The 20,718-nt window shown below is 34.1% G+C and overlaps 1 protein-coding gene across 2 annotated transcripts in view; it reads right to left on the reverse strand.

Moving 5' to 3' along the window:
- LOC145332735 (FMRFamide receptor-like) overlaps positions 1 to 20,375 on the reverse strand; it is a 36,550-nt gene extending 16,175 nt beyond the window's left edge. For both annotated transcript variants that reach the window (XM_080177779.1, XM_080177780.1), the window contains exons 1-13: positions 20,293 to 20,375; positions 19,173 to 19,255; positions 17,061 to 17,126; positions 13,760 to 13,828; positions 13,247 to 13,303; positions 12,850 to 12,891; positions 12,338 to 12,386; positions 10,039 to 10,091; positions 8,552 to 8,595; positions 7,633 to 7,685; positions 6,591 to 6,626; positions 6,327 to 6,391; positions 2,441 to 2,492 (exon numbers count right to left, since the gene is read on the reverse strand). In XM_080177779.1, the coding sequence (XP_080033905.1) occupies positions 2,441 to 2,492; positions 6,327 to 6,391; positions 6,591 to 6,626; positions 7,633 to 7,685; positions 8,552 to 8,595; positions 10,039 to 10,091; positions 12,338 to 12,386; positions 12,850 to 12,891; positions 13,247 to 13,303; positions 13,760 to 13,828; positions 17,061 to 17,126; positions 19,173 to 19,255; positions 20,293 to 20,367 (744 nt within the window). In that variant the 5' untranslated portion in view covers positions 20,368 to 20,375. The remainder of the gene's footprint in view (positions 1 to 2,440; positions 2,493 to 6,326; positions 6,392 to 6,590; positions 6,627 to 7,632; positions 7,686 to 8,551; positions 8,596 to 10,038; positions 10,092 to 12,337; positions 12,387 to 12,849; positions 12,892 to 13,246; positions 13,304 to 13,759; positions 13,829 to 17,060; positions 17,127 to 19,172; positions 19,256 to 20,292) is intronic.
- Between the last annotated feature and the right edge of the window lie 343 nt (positions 20,376 to 20,718).

Consider the following 20,718-nt stretch of genomic DNA (forward strand, 5'->3'; position numbering starts at 1 on the left):
GTAAAGCGAAATTTAGGGTATATACGCCCATAAGTCCATTTATCCGTATTGAGGCATGTTAGTCCTATCGATTTTAAACTTTTGATTATGATTCCTGTAACAATTAGGAGCGACTAAGAAAGCGTAGCAACTCTACATTCGTTTTCAGAAAATCTGTACGTACATTTTTAAAACTTTTTTTAATTAAATTTTATATTTATTAAAGTATATTATTATCTAATTCATTTGATTTAGGGAACAATTATTCGGCACCACGGGGCTAAAAAAACTAGTTTTAATCTTATAATTGTACATTCTATATCCGCGGAAATCCGTTTATAATACGATACGAGAAATAAATATTACCAAATCAAGTTTTCCTCTAGGTTTACAGTAAATTATAAAAATGTAAATATTGGACTACAAGAAAAAGTTAAAAGCATAAACTTTTTAAAAATTGTTATTGCCCTGCTAAGTCAACCTCGTTTTATTGTGTGCTCGTTTCGATCAATTCAGAGCAAAAGATTTTTTGCTTTATTGAATTTTGATTATTTCTATTGATACTAATTGATTTCTATGTTTGTATACTTTCTTCTTTATATAAAACTACCGGTTATGCAACTAGAGGCCTTAAGGGGCATTTGAGGAAAAGCGTGGATTCGACCCTTAATTTTTAATAGTAGATTTAAGAATAAAAAATGAAAATAAATCTTATGATCTAGGAGAATGGCGGCACCTTCCTCCAACTTAAGTATAAACCTTCCCAGGCCCTGTAAGAAGCTACATTGTAAATGAGAATGTTAACGGTTTGGCGACTAGCGAGATCCATCGGTACAAAGAGACATCCTGTTAGTCTTGGTTTTTTATTGACGTAATTTTTTTGTATTCTAAAACCTTAAAACTAAAAGTGCTTTATTTGATCATTAAAAAAGGATTTATTTTTAAGTAAACCTTTTAACCTTAATTTAATCTTATTAAAAAAATAACATTTAAATAAAAGTTGAGATAATCCATATAATAAAGTCGGTCTGTCTGTTTGTCTGTGTGATTGCACCGATGATTCTCCTTTACAGGGTAGCTTCTCATAGGTCCCGGGAAGGTTTATAACTATTTTTGGGGAGGGTATCACCACCCTCCCAAGAGACGAGACTTGAACGCAACATTGCAAGGTATCGTAGAGACTTGAAAGCAACATTGCAAGGTATCGTAGAGTTTAAAAAAAAAACATTTAAATGCCACTAGAGGCCTCTAGTAATGAATATAATAAAATGTCTTTTAAAAAATAATTACAAGCGTTATGAGGAGGGGTACTTTTAAACTATTGTTTAGGACACTAAACGAGTATAAGACAGGAAGGGAAGGTGGGGTGAGGAATTAGAACTAACGAAAACTTCCCTAAAAATTTAATGGATCTAGAAATTTGTAAAATCTTAAGCTGACATAGAGACTAATAAACAAACAATTTAATTGAAACTGAGAGTAAATATGATTTATTATCCATTTACTAATCTTAGGATCTCTGCATAAAATCTAATTTTAAAGTTAATCTCCTGTAAAAACTGTTTATTTTCAGATGGTTTTAAAAACAAAGTGTAAGAATATTTTCAAATTTTCTAAAAAAAATTTTATCTAATGTTTATTTTTGTAGATTTAGACATTGACATTTCAAAAGACGCAAATTTTTACCAAGTAAGAACATTCAGACAAAGGACATAAAATTAAAGGGTCTATTGTCTGTACTATGTGTCCAATTAACCATACACTTAATTGGGTAGGATATTTTAAGGTACAATTAAGTAAACACTTTGATTGCATGACCTTTCTGTCTGGAAGTCATAACTGTGTTGCACCTGCTTTGGGCATTACCCCAAATCTAACTATTTATGTGGAGCACCTGACATAGCAGCAGTAGGAACCACATCTAACGAGCAGATGCCTCTGTTGTTGGCTTAAAGAAACTCTGGATCTACTGCAGTTCACGGTATAATATTGCTTGTAAGCAATATTTCCAAAAATCTATGAATTTTAAAGGCGGCTAGCTGCCAAACGGCTGAACATACAAATCATGCCCGCACAACGTTCTAAGCGGCATAAGAAGGCCTACAAATAATCTCTAATAGTCATAAATCAATAATGCATAATTATCTCACAGTGCAGTGCAGAGAAATGCGCGAAAAAGACCTAATTTACACGTTTTTTCTTCAGAGAAGCTTTTCCTGTGCATAATTGGATCTTGGCTATTTGTAGGCCTTCTTATGCCGCTTAAAGTGGTGTGTGGGTATGATCTGTACGTTCAGTCGTTTGGCAGCTAGCAGCCTTTAAAATTCATAGATTTTTGGAAATATTGCTTACCAGCAATATTTTACCTTGAACTGCAGTAGATCCGAAACTCTTTGACAGTTAAAATTAATTTGTTGAATTCGCGCATTTTAGACTTAACTAAAGTGTTTGATTGTATTACCTTCATAGAAGCTTGCGTTGATCTTGGCTGATGCTTTGCCGACTGTCGTAATCTAAAAACAAATTGTTCTATTGATTTAAAACATGAAATAATAATTGAAATGTATAAGAAGTTTGGCAAAATTGTTCGTCGGTTTTTTTTTTGTCGGCTATTTTTTACTGCTATATTTAAAAACCTTCTTTTAAATAATTTATTTTGCTATTCTTATTTTGCCTATTTTTTTCAAAGTTGTAGAGAAAAGTGTTTTTTACTCCTTATTTTTAAAATAAGTGGACATTAAAATTTTATTATTTTCATCACGTCATGTTCTTGATATTTACAATATAATTTTTTAAAATATTGAATGTATTATTGTTGGTATTATAAAATTGCAAATTTACTCAACAAAGTTGAATGTCTTATTGTCTACTAGCGGCTACGCCCCTAGAGGCCTCTAGTGGCATTTAAATGTTTTTTCTTATTTTAAATTTTTTAATTTGAGAAATAATTTGTCTATGTTATCAGCTGTTAAATTCCTGCTTCTACGCAGCACTACTACACTAGCGACACTATGCGGCGGAAAATTTTTTTTTTCGATTTTATTGTGATTTCTCTTGGGAGGGTGGTGGTACCCTACCCCAAAGTAGTTAAGGAAACCTTCCCGGGACATATGAGAATCTACCCTGTTAAGGAGAACTTCTAAGACTGTAAATATTACTGGTCTGCAAAATTTTACAAGCAGGTTTTCTCATTTGTTGACGTGAAAACCGTATAGAGACTTTAATTGAATCTTAATTGGGTTGTACTTCCTAGCAGTGTCCAAACTTTTCCGCCATTACTTAAAATGTAAGTACCACCTCCAAAAAAATGAAAATCTCATATATTTTACACCATCTTCAAAGGAGCAAAATTCTTGTGTGAATAATTTTGTTTATCATTATTGTAGATATACATATCTTATCTTCTAAAAAAGGATATATGTCATCACCTTTCACGTGCTTATTCTATTGACGTCATAAAATGCCTTATACCTTTTTTAGGGGATTTCTTTCCCCCTTCCCTTTCTCTTTCCCTCTACCATGACGTCAGTAGGACACGTAAGCCAAACGCGGTGACATTTATCCCCGTTTTGCTAGGTAACTATAGAATTAGACAGCTACGATGTACATCCCAAATGACGATACACAAAAAAACTTCTTTAGATTAAAATAAGTGGTTGAAACATTTGGACAATTGAATTAATGAACTAAATGATAAAAATTCAACGACATTATAAAACTTTGGGGACTTGTGTAATAAACAGCCCAATAACCTCTATTTCCTTGAGTTATCATCCTTGTTTTCTTTTCATGTTGTTTAACATTGAAAACTTTAGACGACATGAAGTGAAATCAAGAATAATTTTATCCATATAACAATTCTAATTAATAAAAATAAAAAGTATAGTTTACATGTACATAAAAAGACAAGGTTGGTTGTCTATTGGATGTTACTAAAAACCCCCGAGGGGCCGAATGCCCAAGCTTAAAAACCTAATTTTATGATTTTGGTTTCGAAGCCATACTGGAAAAAAATATTGTAACTGTAGAGTGGCTGTACTACTTGTGAAAGATAAACCAAAGAGAAGCCAGCTCTAATTCTCTGTGTGTGTACTTTTTAAACAAACTTTCTGGCGCTTTCACATTATAAGGTATTCTAGTGAGCATTTGTACCCCCTCCCCCCTACTTTTTTTTACTTTAAAATATATTGAAGACATAGTTTTTTCGTTTGGGTGTTTGTTTTTCACTGTAGGTCAGGGTAGGCTAGGTTATATTAGGTAAAGGATAGCCCAGCAGGGTTAGGAATGGGAAAATAAGGGAGGGGGGTTTGTCAGTGCTCAAGGGATACTTTGTTTAATAGCCCCAACTTTCTTTCATACTTAATAAAAGCAAAGCTTTTCTATAATTTCTGCCGGTCCGTCCATACGTCTGTAACAAATAGCTATTCTTGTTAATTTATAGATTGGTAGAATCAATTTTAATCATTGCATAATGATTCCTATAAACAGTTATGAACGATTTAGGAAGCTACTCTATAATCGTTATTAAACAGTAATCCTGTATATAAGGAATTTGGCAACAAATTCAATTTTGTTTAGACTTACAAATAAATGTTCTGCTTATTAAGATGTGACACTCTACAGGAGATATTGTTCGTTTGTCCTTCCTTCTGATTTATGGATGTTGTCATTCTTAATTCTCAAAAATAAGACTAACTGTACTTTTCGACCAAACACAAAACGCTAATGTAATTATAAAGGTTAGAAATTACATTACAATAAAGTTGTAGTAGAATATATTATTTTGTCAATTAACCCCTCCCCCCCCCCTCCATACGTATTGTTTGTACTGTTATAATATCAACATATGAAGATTTTTAGTCATGATGCCATTATTAGTGATAAGTTTTCTTTTAACTGAGCTTTTATAACTGTATATAGATAATGTTCATTATTTTTTTTTGTAGCGAAGCTACTCTGTAATCCAATTTGTCCGTATGTCTGTCCATAAAGCAATAGGGGAAATGGAATTCACTAAGCTGTGATTGAAAATAGACTGCTATTTTTTTTTGGTAAATATACCTCCTACTAAAGAGCATCCAGTAGTTAATTTTCTTTGTCAGTCTGTCTGTTGGTCATGCTACAAAAGGAAAATTTATTCAATTTTAAAGGTTTTGTGATTTAATATATTTTTTCGAAAAGGGAAGGGTAGAAATATAGAACTTAGCTATTTGTATAGAGGACTCTAACCTTGGCTGAAAGAAAACATAAGTTTTTATGCACGAAAGTTTTAAAGCGTATTTAAGCATATTATGTAAACTAGAAAAATACTAGTTTAGTTATATATAAAAACAATGAAATGTCACAAGTTGAGGATAAAAAATTTCAAATGTTAGGCAGTAAACAAGTTAGCACTTATTTCACAATAATGTATTAGGTTTTGAAACGCCCAAAAAACAACCAAATCTTTGATTGTAGAATCTTAGTCTGGAAATCCCAACTGTGGAATGTAATGATTTGCGCCTGCTTTGGACAATGCTATTTTAACGTCTTTAGTTAAGTCGCGATTCAAAGCCATAGTTGATGCAAAAACAAGCCTAAAAAGATCTTTTATACAGATTTCTTTTAATAATCTTATTGAAACTTTTTTGTAGTTATGTTTCTTTTTAAAAATATAAAATAATATATTTTCAACCAAATTAAACAGCAGATAAAAATAGGATAAAGTTTCTAAGTAATCCTATTATGTAAAGTAGCCGATAGGGTTCTCTATTTTAAGGAAGCATCATATAGTTTCATTTTTGGTTTTCAGGTATTAAACTTTTAAAAGCGAAGCTTTTCTATAATTAGTGTCGGTCCGTCCGTACGTCTAGGACAAATGGCTTTTTTTCGTTAGTTTAGGCATGTTAGAATTGAATACTGATTCCTAGGACAACAAAGTACAATGTTACAAGCGAAGCATCTCTATAATCAAGTCCTAAAAACGTAAGTATGTCCTTAAACAATATCCTATATTTAAACAGTTTTTCAACAAATTTGATTAAAATTTTGAATTTATACATTTAAGTTATGATTTTTTAGTTCTGACACGCATTAATGTTTGTTTGTCCTACCGTTTCAGAGCTTCCCTTTTAAGGATGTTTTCATCCTTGTTAGATTTATTTCTTTGGAAAATATTATAATTCTGTTTTCTCGCTCCCTTGCTGAGAACCTAGAAGATGGAGCGCAATCACTAGTACGAAAAAAAGAAAACGTAGATACTAAATCGCCGAGTGTTGTTTCTAAACTATTAAAATAACTCTCATTACGGCCACCTTATATAACAAACAATTAAAAGTTTTGGTTGAGTAGACATAGACAAAGCTTACCTGACAATGATGATTATATTCAAAGTAGCGAGTAGGATGTATGGCCCAAGCTCCACAAAAACCAGCTAAACAATAAACAAGGTTTTATAATTGATGACAGGAGCAAAAATTGTTTCTATAAATACACCAAAAATTTTATCAGGACCTATGAGAAGCTACATTGTAAAGGAGAGTCATATCGGTGTAGCGGTTAGCGAGATTCTTCGGTACAGACAGACATAAACAGAGAGATACTTTAAATAAGAATAGATGATTAATATTTACCTTTGACCAAAAATGGATTGTAAGGTACACAGTACTCTGAAAAATAAATAATTTTAAAAGTAACATAAACATAGGATTAGGGAGGGAGGGGGTATTGGGGACTGGTGCCCAAAGTTTTATGAAATCGTTGACTTGAAAACTGTGAATACTTTCATTAAATTTTGATTGATTGATTACAAACTAGTTGATCAAACTATTCAACTAATAATTTATACAGGAAATATTTTTTTGGGTTGGGCCGGAAATACGGCTTGGCCGGATTTCAGGCTTTTTTCAATATCCGGCCACAGATACCGAATATTGAAACTATCAGACCAGATATCTGGCAATATAATATTTTTTATCATACTACAAAAACCCCTAGTTTTTATATTTTAAATGACTGTAATTTTATTGGCTACTTTAATATTCGGTTATCCGGCATTAAAAATCAGTCGGATATCCTCTATCCGGCCTAACCCTAAATTCTTTAGAGATTAAATTCCTGATTGGATTGGGTGCTAAGTTAACTCATTCAAAAGAAAAGATCTCTAAAAAAATCCGAAATGTTTTTTCATAAAAAGAATGCCGCGTTTTTTTGATTCGCGAAATTTAAACAGAGTATACAACTATTTATTCAATTATTTCGCTTTTGTTGGTACGGGCTTCATAGAAGAAAAACAAATCATCTTCAATCCATTTTTGCTGCATATTAATTAATATATGTATCTTTTTAGAGCTGTATTAGACATTATACAAATGGCTAAAATAATAGTTTTAAAATTTCAAATTCTTAAGTTGTATTCTCTGTTGAAATCCTGTCGTCTTTGTTCAATCAATAAATATCGAAAAAATGTCGAAAAAAGACCCATCTCCGGACAAGAAAAAGTTGTCCGTTTAAGAGAAATTATGTACAGTACAGGTTAATACCATTTATCAGTCTGTTATATATTTTAACATTAAAACAAATAAATCAAAAAGGCTAATATATTACTTTTATTTCCTTTCCAGACAGACTAACCAACATTCAATACTTGCAGTATAGCTTCTCTATAGGACTTACTTGTCTTATTTCTTTCACGACGGTATGAAAAATTACTTGTGTCTCGTTCGTTTCTGAAATAATTTTTAAAATCCTTAAAGTCAGATATTTAATTTTTTAAAGAGTTATTTATCTGAATAGTATGGCTTCGAAACCGATTTATATCCGCAGGATTAGTCCTACTAAAAAAATATGTTTCATAATGTATTTTAGGTAGTTTTATATGAATATTAAAATACAATAATAAATAACATGACACAGGTATTCTTCAGAAATATACATAGTTTGTCGTTTTAAATACGACAAAATAAGTTTAAATAATTCTACTACACACGGACGGACACTCTTTAGCCATAGAGTAGCTGTTAACGAAATCCGTGTTATTCATTTTCTTCAGAAAACATTTCATAAGAAGTTCTAAAAAAATGTTATTGAAACACATAGTAAAAATCAATAACATTTTAAAGAAATTAAAATGATACATAACAAAAATTATATCCAAAATTCAGAGGAACACAGGGATAAATTGATATACATAAATACTCAGAACATCAAAGTAGGTGTCGAGGAAAAATAGTCACACCTTCTTTAAAATAAGGGGGGGGGGGGCGGGTGGGGGGGGGGTGAAACAAATACGCGCATTCCGCGCTACAATTTACCTGCCATTGGACCATTTTTGGATAGTGAAGTATGTAGATGTTGATTTTAAAAATGTTGAAAAATGGAATGTCAAATTTTCAGGTTCGCTTCGCACACCCTTTAGCAATATCCTTTGCACGCCACTGATTCAAAAATGACTTTAGTAACAGTAGTAGGCATTTTCAATGCATGACCAAAAATAACCAGTTTTTTAGAGGCCGATTGACCGTCCAACTGACGTCAGAGGTATATGGATACCTAATTATAAAGTGGCTTCGCTCCTACTGACTGATTTGTTTACCTGAATCAATAATTGTCATCCGATCATAACCAAGCTCAAAAAACCTAAATAAATATAAATAGTAGGACAAATGAACTTAATTACTTGTAGATGTTCATTACTAAATATATAAAAATATAAATGTAAAAGTCTAAACAAATTTTGTCTGTAAATTGTTTTAATACAGGGTTTTGTTTTAGGTCATACTTATAATATATTTTAGGACTTGGTTATTGCTTTACTTCTAACATTGTTCCTTGTTGTCCTAGGTATAAAGCTTCGTATTTTATATTATTTGTCATGTCATTTCTCCCCCTTTTTTTTGTGAACACTGAATATATGCTTTAGCATTCAATTTGTCTGTTTTTCTTTATTTTTAAGAATATGTTATTTGAATTCAGAATTAAAGTTGAGTCATAATTGACGACTTTGAAAAAGTTTAGATATAATTTTTTGTTTGGCGCTTTTGAACCTTCTATTATCCCCCTTAGAAAGAGGGCCCATAGCCAAATAAATCGAACCATTCGGGACTTTTATTTAGTTACTGATAATAAATTTGTATCACTGGTCTGACATAGCAGCAGAATTGACAGGTAACACACAGTTTGGTCCATCCATCCATTTTAAACGGCTGTATATTTTGTCTTATGTGAGCTAGATTGAAATTGTCAAAGTTTTTGATTTTTCCAAAAAAACTGATGAATAATTTTTAATCAGCGAAACTTGGAGATAAGGATATGCCAACAAAAAAGATTTTATCATATTTTCCCCAGAAATAGTTTTTTTTCAGTATTGCTTCAAAACATATCTGCTGGATTGGAACCGGTTTCGAGCCATTTTGAAAAATCATGTATCATATTGTAGGCAACACTCCATGAATAATAAAATAATGATAATAAAATTAAAACCATTTTTGTTAGCCCAGGCTTTTGGCCCCTTGGATTGACAAACAAAACTGGCTTTAATGATATAATTTTCCATTGTATTATACGCAGAAAGCTGTCTATAATAATATGCGATAAATAACTATTACACAATGCTGTAAAGAATAATAACAATAATTTCATTAAAAGCCATAAAAAAAATCCTGGATGGACCTACAGAAAAAGTACGTTTTAGACCAATTAAAAAATACATAATAATTAAGTGATAGATCATTTTTTTTTAAACTGGTTGTTCAATTACAATCTTCCTTATTAATTACAGCCTGAGCTTGGACAGACAAAGTTAATTATCGAGTAGATTAGCTACTTATAATAGTTATTTCTCGCATCGTATTATAAACGGTTTTCCGCGGATATAGAAAGTACAATTATGAGAATAAAACTAGTTTTTTTAGCCCCGTGGTGCCGAAGGCACCGGCTAAAAAAACTGGTTTTAATCTTATGATTGTACGTTTCTATATTCGTAGAAAGCTGGATATAATACGATGCTAGACATAGTTTTTTCGTATGGATGAGAACCGGTTCCTATCCACCGGATTCGAATGAATACGAGAAAACACTTACCTTGGTATATTATAAAGAACAGAGAATAGGGCTGATATGAGCAGCAGAGTGTTCTAAAAAAAAAGATTATCACATAATTTGGATCTATAATAGTTCACGATAAAATATTCCTGGTAACGATTAAGATAAGATAAGACTCTAGGGAGCTAGGTGTCGCTTCGGGTACTAGACCTCTTCTCCACGCACCTTGAAACATACCCCGCTTATGATTGCAGTGTAAAGCGTCCATTTACCCATCAGACAACCAACTCTCTGTGATGCACGACCTTTGTCTGAGAAGTCCCAACTGTGCATGGTAACGAGCTGCGCCTGTTTTGGGCCTAGGCATTCCGGCCCCGCTCTAACTATTTACATCGCGCATCTGACATAGTAGCAGTGGGAACCATTTTAAACGTCTTTAGTTATGACGCGGTGTCGGACCGAGATTCGAACCTATCACCTTCCCGACGACGAGCGGATGCGCTACGTGTTGAGCCACGGTCGCGGGTTTGGTAACGATTATCTCCAAAAAGTCTATTAACTTTGAAGGCTGCTAGCAGAACATTTTACTATTTTAACTGCACTATCTATAATACAAAGTAGAACGATGTCTGTCTGTCTGTCTGTCCGTCTGTCCGTCTGTCTGTCCGTCTGAAGCTTAAGATCTCAGTAACCACTAAACCGATTGGGCTCTACTCTTCAGGGAATATACCTACTGGTCCTGTGGTGGTTTTAAGCTATTTTCTTGGGGGGTGGGACACCCCCAACCCTCCTAAAAATGAAAAATATCCCCCCCCAAAAAAAAAATATTTTTTTTTTACTTTTTCTTTTTAAATCTAAAATTCGAAAAATTAGGTTGATCAAACCTCTTGGGGCAAAGCCCCTAGAGGCTAGGGGCGAAGCCGCTAGTTAAATAAAAATCATTAAATCTTTATATAAAAGTAAAATAATGTCTTTCAGTATTTTTATTGGAAGGGTGGAGATACAATCCTCTAAAATAGTTAAAAACCTTCCGTGAATCATATCGGTTGAGCGGTTAGCTAATTCCTTCGCTACAGACAAAAAAGAGCCTAATACTTTATATATAGGACTAGCGGATACGCCCCTAGAGGCCTCTAGGGGCACTTGAGGAGGAGAGAGTCGAATTTAATAATTCAATTTCTTATTTTAGATTTTAAATGAAAAAGTAAAAAAATTTACGTTTGATGTTTGTTTTTCGTTGAACTCTCTTTCTAAAATTGAGAAATTAAAAAAAATTTAATTTCTCTAGGGAGGGTGGTGGTACCCTCCCCCAAAATAGTTATAAACCTTCCCGGGACATATGAGAATCTACCCTGTTAAGGAGAACCCGATCGGTTCAGCGGTTAGCGAGATCCTTCGGTACAAACACACAAACACACTGACACACAGACACACAAACATCCTGTTACTTTATTATAAGGATAATATTATCTACATAAACACAACTTATTATCTAACATTTTGTAAATTGAATACAATTGTTTCACTACTAAATAGACAATTAGTTCCAATTAAAATGTATAAAATAAGAGTTGAAAAAATATACACTTTGCATTTTGAATCCTTTAAGGAGACTTATAAAAGGATATATGAATAAAGTTTAAAAGAAATACAGTTATACATATATATATATATGTTTATTTTTTATCTTACTTCTATGAAACCTTTTTTCAATTAAATTTCTTAGGTATTTTTAATATTTCATAAATCGACTTATATATATATTATATATATTTTAATTTTTTTATGATTTATTTGGAACGAAATTAATCGAAAAGTTATCATTATAATGTGTTTTTTATCCTTTTCTTAATATTTAAAACACTAGTGGCTTTGCCCATTGCATCTTTTGGCTTTGCCCTAGCATTGAGAGTAGAAATGAAGGAAAGTTGGCCCACATGATTTGCAATAGTATTTTTTTGGGGTGAGTCCCAACCTCCCACAAAATAGCATAAACCACCGCAGGACCAGAATCTATATTCCCTGAAGAGTAGAGCCCAATCGGTTCAGCGGCTACGGAGACATTTCTAATTTGTAATATAGACTAGCGGCTATGCCCCTAGAATCCTCTAGGAGCTGTTAAGTGGGGAGGAAGAAAAATTTTACTTGCTTTAAAAAGAAAAGTTAAAAAAAAACATTGGACTTGTGTGGGTGTGAGATACCCTCCCCCAAAATAGCTAAAAACCTTCCATGGTCCTATAAGAAGCTTCACTGTAAAGGAGAACAATATCGGTTCAGCAGTTAGTGATATCCTTTGCTGCTAACAAAAAGCTTTATATTAGAATAATTATATATTTACCTTTAATTTTTCTTTTTCCGTGTATAACGGTCTTGTCACAGCTACATATCTAAAAAAGTAATTATTAATAACATGTTGTTTGTTTGTGTGTTTGTAAATCTTCTCTTAGCTGTAAACCTAATAGCAGCTACGCCCCTAGAGGCCTATAGGGAAATTGAAGAGGCCAGGAGAGAGGCGACCTTCCACTTTAAAAATAAAAAGTAAAAAAAAAAATTCTTGCGATTACTTATTTGGTGATTGAGATACGCTATCATTAAATTTGTAAGAATAGTTATTTCTCGCATCGTATTATAAATGGCTTTCCGCGGATATAGAATGTATATTTATAAGATAAAAACTAGTTTTTTAGCCCAGAGGTGCCGAAGGCACCGGCTAAAAAACTGGTTTTAATCTTATGATTGTACATTTTTATATTCGTAGAAAGCAGGATATAATACGATGCTAGACATAGTTTTTTTCGTATGCATGAGTATCCACCGGATTCGAATAAATACGCGAAAAACATATATTACCTTTCTATTGTGACACTGAGTGTGAGCAATACAGAACCAACCCTAAAACATTTAACAACATTATAAATTAACAAGCGGCTACGCCTCTAGAGGCCTCTAGGAGCACTTAAGATTGTAAGGGGTTAAATTCGACCTTCTATTTCTTATTTCATTTTCTAAAAGATAAAGTATAAAAATTGTGGGAAAATTTGTTTCCAGGGGTGATTCTTGGAAGGGTGTTACCCTCCCTAAAAATAGTTATAAACCTTTCCAGGACCTATTAGAGGCTATGTTGTAATAACGGTTTTGTTAGCCTGGGCCTTCAGGCCCTTGATGCTAACAAAACCATTATAATCTATCATTTTACTATCCTCGGAAAGCTGTCTATAAGACGATGTTATAAATAACTAACACGTACCTGCCAATATGGCCCATACCAAACACAAATGGTAATATTCTTGCTGCTATTTTCTCCCTGTTTAAAAAAAATTATAGTTTAGGAGTAAGAAAATTTGCGCAGCTTGTGTTAATAGTAGGAAAATGCTATACAAGTCATAGGATTGCTTGTAACTTCAATTTGTTAGAAAATATAAACAATTTTATTGTGCTAGCAATGATTACAGATATTTGTTTTAGGATTTTTAAAATTTTTTTACAACAAATTCGTGATTTTTTGCGATTGGGTTATGAAAATTTCTTTTCTATACAGTTTGGCTTCCAAACTAAATAATATCCTCCAGATAAGAACTGGCTCTGAGCCATACTGAAAAATCATTATGTACAATGAACAGACCCGAGTTTTAGAGCAAAAAAAAACAATTTCAGCTGTTTGTTCGTTACAGCCATTAATCATTGGGTTTTTTTTGAAATTATCGATACGAGGAACATTTTACATTGAGCTGCTCCTGATCCAAACTAAAAAAATTGCTACCTGTAGAATATAGAAAGTTCAGGAATACCAAAAATAAGTATCGAAGACACCAGATATAATATATCATACCTAGAAATAAAAAAAAATATTAATAGTTATTTCTCGTATTCATTCGAACCGATTCTCATCCATACGAAAAAACTATGTCTAACATCGTATTATATCCAGCTTTCTACGAATATAAAAATGTACAGTCATAAGATTAAAGCCAGTTTTATTAGCCCGTGCCTTTGGCACCTCAGGGCTAAAAAAACTGGTTTTAATCTTATAATTGTACATACTATATCCGCGGAAAACTGTTTATAATACAATGCGAGAAATGACTATTATCGCATCGTTTTACAGACAATTTTCTACGAATATTAAAATGAAAAATTATAAATTTGATACCAGTTTTGTAAGCCTGGCTAGTGGCTAATGCAACGATAACCCCACCTCCACACTTTTAATGACTTTACCCCCACCCCCTTCCCGTATTGAACGTATTGACTAATATCTAAGGACAATATCCAATTATTATATATCCATTGGTAATTTACAGTACAATCTTCCCAACCTCCCTATATGTATATACATATGTACTCATATTGCTGTGATAATGTTATTAGAATGTAAATATAATATAACAAGGATGACAACATCCATAAGTAGTAATATATGTAGAATATACGTGGGGATAATATAACAGGAGAAAAATTGCCGTCAATTTAGGTTGATAATATGGAACTCGTTTATTGGCCTGTTCGTTCATCCAGTATTAGGGGAGGGTATGGGGTAAAGGTTGTGGGAGAGGGTGCAATCGTTATTTTAGCCCGCTGTGTGTTTCACTTTATTAGAGAATATAAAAATCTGGTGTATGATCCAAGAAATAATATACCCAAAAAAAACTAGTGAAGCACCAAAGAAATTATGGATGGACAAACGAAAATGTAAAAACATATTTTTTTCAGTGGTTATAAAAGAAAGCGAAGGATGTATATATAATCAAGAAACCTTTTTAAAATAAATAAATTTGTCTTTTGTAGCAATTGATATGGAATATATAGATTTATTGACATTTGAAAATTTGTCATCAATTTAGGTTGCTAATATGGACCTCTTTTATTGGTCAGTTCGCTCAATAAGTATAGGGGGAGGGGATGTGGTTAAGGGGGTTGATGGGGGCAATGTTTTTTAGCCGAGTATCATTTTTTATAGTACATGAAATTCTGGTGCAACATCCAAGTAATAATAAATCGATTTTTATTGTAGACTTCAGGAAGTAAGGGAGGGGACAATGTATCGAATATTAAATTTTTAGGAGTCTCAGACTTTGGGTACTGGCTTAAAGGGAATGTGCAAGAATTTAGCAGTTTCTGGCTGAGTTTGGGTACTAGTGCATGAAATGCCGCGACTTGTTTAAATATAAAAGTTAAGAATACACGGCCCCCTTCCCATACTCTATTTCACTCTCCTCTCTCCCACCTCCCTTTTTTAAAGCAGATGATAGGGAAAGGGAGAGGAAAAGTGGGGGCAAGGAAATAAACAGGATAAAAAGGGGCAGGCAGGCGTATCGGGTCATCTTGCCCAGAGTTACGTTTTTAAATAGTTTATTTCAAGAATACATGGCCCCCCAAAAAAGAGTATGCTGGGACACATTTTATGATGATTGGGAAAGGAAGAAGGGAGGTGGAGGCAAGGAGCAAGCGATATACTCAGGGAGAAAAGGGGAAGGTAGGCGTGCTGTTCCATTAATATTAGTAAAGGTTGCCAACTAAAAATAAACTAATAAAACTAATATTTTTTTATAATCTACTTTCTAATCCTTCTACCTTTCATTTACTATTATATCTTACGAGTAATATTTTAAAACCACATCCTTTTATATTATTAGAAAAATGTAATTCCTAGTTGGCAACTGTTGAATGCTTGCCACTTTTCTCCCACTTCATATCCCTTGCTCCTTGCTTCCACCTCCCTTCTCCCTTTCCCAATAGTCATATGATGTGTCCCAGCATGCTTGCCTGCCTGTAATAAGAATATGGCACATCACGTCTGCCTGCCCCTTTTCTCCTTATTCATATCCCTTGCTCCTTGTTCACACCTCCCTCTTCCATTTCCCTATTGTCTGCCTTTAAAAGAGAGGTGGGGGAGTTGGGAGTGAAAAAGAATATTGTGTATTCTCAATATAAACTATTTAAAAACGCGTCTCAGCCAGTAGCAGTTGCCAGGTCCAATAATCTTGTAATATAAAAATCACACCATAATACCTCAATATAATTCTTCAAAACACAAGTTGTGATTTTGCTTTACATGATGCTATGGAAATCTATTATTATGGGCTAGAATATCATCCTACACTCCTGCCTTCCCCTTTTTCCCCTGTTCACATCCCTTGTCCCCACCTTTCTTTTCCCTTTCTCTGTCATCTGGAGAGTTCCAGGGATACTTTTCTAGTAATTAATTACAGAATGATTACATCAGTCTGATATACTGGTAATGTAATTTTCAATTGATTGCTTTTTTTCTTGGAACTATTTTCTTAGTTTACAGTTTAAAAATTTAATTAATAATCACTTTACATTTTCCTCCCTATTTTCTGGATTGTTCTGGATTTCATGGCCTTTCTTTGATAACTCTTAGATTGAATTAATTGCCCATTGTCCCCTCCCTTACTCCCTGTGCAGACTTACAAAAAAATATTATATTACTAAACATCTGTATTTTTTCCTAATTATATTGAATATTCATAATATAATTAGTAAGAGACGTGTCCTTACTGTATCTAATTATCTAATATTGTCGACTAGGCTTTTACACTTTTATCAGTAGCGTAGCTATTATAGAATTAGGGTATATACGTTGGTACTTAAAATCTTCTTGTCTTGGTTCGTCGGTCATGCTACAAAAGACTAATTCATATTTATGTAGAAAGGTTGAGTATTATTTAAATTCTATGTACATATTTTTTGATACATAAGATCTGCTCTATAATACAATTTGTCTATTTGTTCATGTATCACTTTCATGTGATCAATATTTACTTATGATTCCCTTTCTACTGCAATAATAATTATCAGCTACGCCTCTATTGGAAGGGAGGGGAGGAAGAGGGGGTAAGTCGACCATACACTGAAAATAAATGCTAAAAAATGCAACAAAAAAAAACATGGGCAATTAATCTTGGAAGGTTAGAAATAAATAGTTAAAAAGCTTTACTGTAAAAGAAAATTTTATTGTATCAGAGGTTAGCGAGATCTTAACCCACAAACAGACACACGAACAGGCAAACATTCTGTAACTTTTACATAATGATACTTACGCCGCTAGAATTTTTAGCATTTGACTGAATGGTGATTTCATTTCTGAACGGGATAGCACAGCAACACTACGACAGACAATAAAAATAATTTGCGACGGTTTTGTTGGCTCCATTGGTCTATCACTTGGTCTTTCAGTTGGTCTGCAAGTGGGTCTGTCAGTTTGTCTGTCAGTTTGTCTGTCAGTTTGTCTGTCAGTTTGTCTGTCAGTTGGTCTGTCAGTTGGTCTGTCTGTTGGTATGTCAGTTGGTCTGTCAGTTGGTCTGTCAGTTTGTCTGTCAGTTGGTCTGTCAGTTGGTCTGTCAGTTTGTCTGTCAGTTGGTCTGTCAGTTGGTCTGTCAGTTGGTCTGTCAGTTGGTCTGTCAGTTGGTCTGTCTGTTGGTCTGTCGATTGACTGTAGGTTGGACTCTAAGTTGGCCTTTCAGTTCGTCTATCTGTCTGTCAGTTCGTCTATCTGTCTGTCAGATTGTCTTCAGTTTGGCTCCATTGGTCTATCACTTGGTCTTTCAGTTTGCCAGTCAGTTTGTCTGTCAGTTTGTCTGTCATTTTGTCTGTCAGTTTGTCTGTCAGTTTGTGTGTCAGTTTGTCTGTCAATTTGTCTGTCCGTTTGTCTGTCCGTTTGTCTGTCAGTTTGTCTGTCAGTTTGTCTGTCAGTTTGTCTGTCAGTTTGTCTGTCAGTTTGTCTGTCAGTTTGTCTGTCAGTTTGTCTGTCAGTTTGTCTGTCAGTTTGTCTGTCAGTTTGTCTGTCAGTTTGTCTGTCAGTTTGTCTGTCAGTTTGTCTGTCAGTTTGTCTGTCAGTTTGTCTGTCAGTTTGTCTGTCAGTTTGTCTGTCAGTTGGTCTGTCAGTTGGTATGCCAGTTGGTCTGTCAGTTGGTCTGTCAGTTGGTCTGTCTGTTGGTATGTCGATTGACTGTAGGTTGGACTCTAAGTTGGCCTGTCAGTTAGTCTATCTGTCTGTCAGTTTGTCTTCAGTTGGTCTGTAAGTGGGTCTGTCAGTTTGCCAGTCAGTTTGTCTGTCAGTTTGTCTGTCAGTTTGTCTGTCCGTTTGTCTGTCAGTTTGTCTGTCAGTTTGTCTGTCAGTTTGTCTGTCAGTTTGTCTGTCAGTTTGTCTGTCCGTTTGTCTGTCCGTTTGTCTGTCAGTTTGTCTGTCAGTTTGTCAGTCAGTTTGTCTGTCAGTTTGTCTGTCAGTTTGTCTGTCAGTTTGTCTGTCAGTTTGTCTGTCAGTCTGTCTGTCAGTTTGTCTGTCAGTAGGTCTGTCAGTTTTTCAGTAAGTGGGTCTGTCAGTTTGTCTGTCAGTGTGTCTGTCAGTTTGTCTGTCAGTTTGTCTGTCCGTTTGTCTGTCAGTTTGTCTGTCAGTTTGTCTGTCAGTTTGTCAGTCAGTTTGTCTGTCAGTTTGTCTGTCCGTTTGTCTGTCAGTTTGTCTGTCAGTTTTTCTGTCAGTTTGCCAGTCAGTTTGTCTGTCAGTTTGTCTGTCAGTTTGTCTGTCAGTTTGTCTGTCCGTTTGTCTGTCAGTTTGTCTGTCAGTTTGTCTGTCAGTTTGTCTGTCAGTTTGTCTGTCAGTTTGTCTGTCAGTTTGTCTGTCAGTTTGTCTGTCAGTTTGTCTGTCAGTTTGTCTGTCCGTTTGTCTGTCCGTTTGTCTGTCAGTTTGTCTGTCAGTTTGTCAGTCAATTTGTCTGTCAGTTTGTCTGTCAGTTTATCTGTCAGTTTGTCTGTCAGTTTGTCTGTCAGTTTGTCTGTCAGTTTGTCTGTCAGTTTGTCTGTCAGTTTGTCTGTCAGTTTGTCTGTCAGTTTGTCTGTTAGTTTGTCTATCAGTAGGTCTTTCAGTTGGTTTGTCCGTTGCTTTGTCGGTTGGTCTTTCATTTGGTCTTTCAGTTGGTTTTTCAGTTGGTCTTTCAGTTGGTCTTTCAGTTGGTCTTTCAGTTGGGCTTTCAGTTGGACTTTCAGTTGGTCTTTCAGTTGGTCTTTCAGTTGGTCTTTCAGTTGGACTTTCAGTTGGTCTTTCAGTTGGTATGTCGATAAGTAATTTTATTTGGTTTTTCAGTAGGTCTTTCAGTTTATTTGTCAGTTGGTTTGTCAGTTGGTCTGTCAATCGGATGGTCGGTCGTTCTACTAACCTGAGAGAATTTGCAGAGATTCCAAGTCCGGATATACCCGTCAATAAGACTCCTTCCACCCAATATTTAAATTCAGGATACTTCTATGATAAAATAAAAATAATTGCATCAATAACATCAAAAGGGCGAGGCTGCTTTCTATGACACTCAGCAAAGACGTCCAAGCTTTTTAAATTTTTTTTTTTTGGGGGGGGGGGTGTAAATCAACTCTTCCCTTGGCACTCAGCTTTACAGTTAGGATAACTAAGGGGAGCCAAATCTGTCCTTTTCTTTCTAAACAAACCCGTGAATAGGTTAAGTAACAGACAACCACTATGGCAAGACCATTGTCTGGAAGTCCTAACTGTGCATAGTAATGAGTTGCGCCTGTATTGGGCCAAGACATTCCACCCATCTTTGTTAAATATAATGTCATCCGAGCACATGTAGCACAGAGAATTTTAGTTTTGTCAATGGAACGCTTCTTTATTACATAATTGTAATTGTGAACTAAAAGATGAATAGGGAATACTTACTTCAAAGGAAAATTTTTGAACCAGAGGAGGCCATAAGAATGAGAAAATTGAAATTAGGGAAACAATTTTGTTGGAAATTTATTTGTATTATCAAATTGTAATTCCGGATATCGAATTTTCAGAAAAAAATATATTTTAACACTTTCCCCAAAAATAGGTATCCATAATACAAAGTAGAACGATGTCTGTCTGTCTAGCTGTATGTTTGTACCAAAGAATCTCGCTAACCGCTGAACCGATCGGATTCTCCTTAACAGGGTAGCTTCTCATAAGTCCTGGGAAGGTTTATAACAATTTAGGGGGAGGGTACCACCACCCTCCAAAGACATATAACAAAAAGATCGAAAATTTCTTCACGTCGAGACTTAAATGCGTACAGTTGTCTAAAAGAGAGATAGAATAGTTATTTATCGTTTCGTATTATAGACAGCCCTTTGCGGAATTTAAAATGAAAAATTATTAAATCGAAAACAGTTTTGTTAGACCCGAGTGGTAATTTTCTTACTACAATGTTATATATGATTTTTCAGTATGGCTTAAAACAGGTTATAATCCAGCGGATATTAATCGGTTTCGGAATGGTGTTTTATTATTCTCAAATTTACCTCTTCGTAAGATTCTAAAATTTCTGAAGATTCAGTAGCTATTGTACTCCATATATCTGTCACATTTTCCATCATTTTTGGATTTGTCTATAAAAAAGGGATTTTTAATTTAAGGTTTTTTTTAATGCAACCATCTCGTAATCAATGCGCAAATGGCACTTAGAATCCGAATTTCAGGATGAAATTTGATTGAGTAATCATTGGTAGGTCTATTTTCCCTAAATCGAATAGAAATTTGGAAAATATAACGGCTTGCGGCTCATTAGTTAAGCCGGTTTTTGGCTATTTTCACGGCAAATCCATCATTGATTACGTAGGAATCAACTTTTTGAATGTTATTTGTTCATTACTTGGTAATAAAATGATCAGGGATGAGGGATGGGAAACCTGACGGAAAATTAGGTCTCAGCCTCCTTTTAAAAGTGA

Source organism: Acartia tonsa, chromosome 11, assembly GCF_053477335.1.
Source record: "Acartia tonsa isolate MP-2025a chromosome 11, ASM5347733v1, whole genome shotgun sequence".
Classification (NCBI taxonomy): Eukaryota; Metazoa; Arthropoda; class Copepoda; order Calanoida; family Acartiidae; genus Acartia; species Acartia tonsa.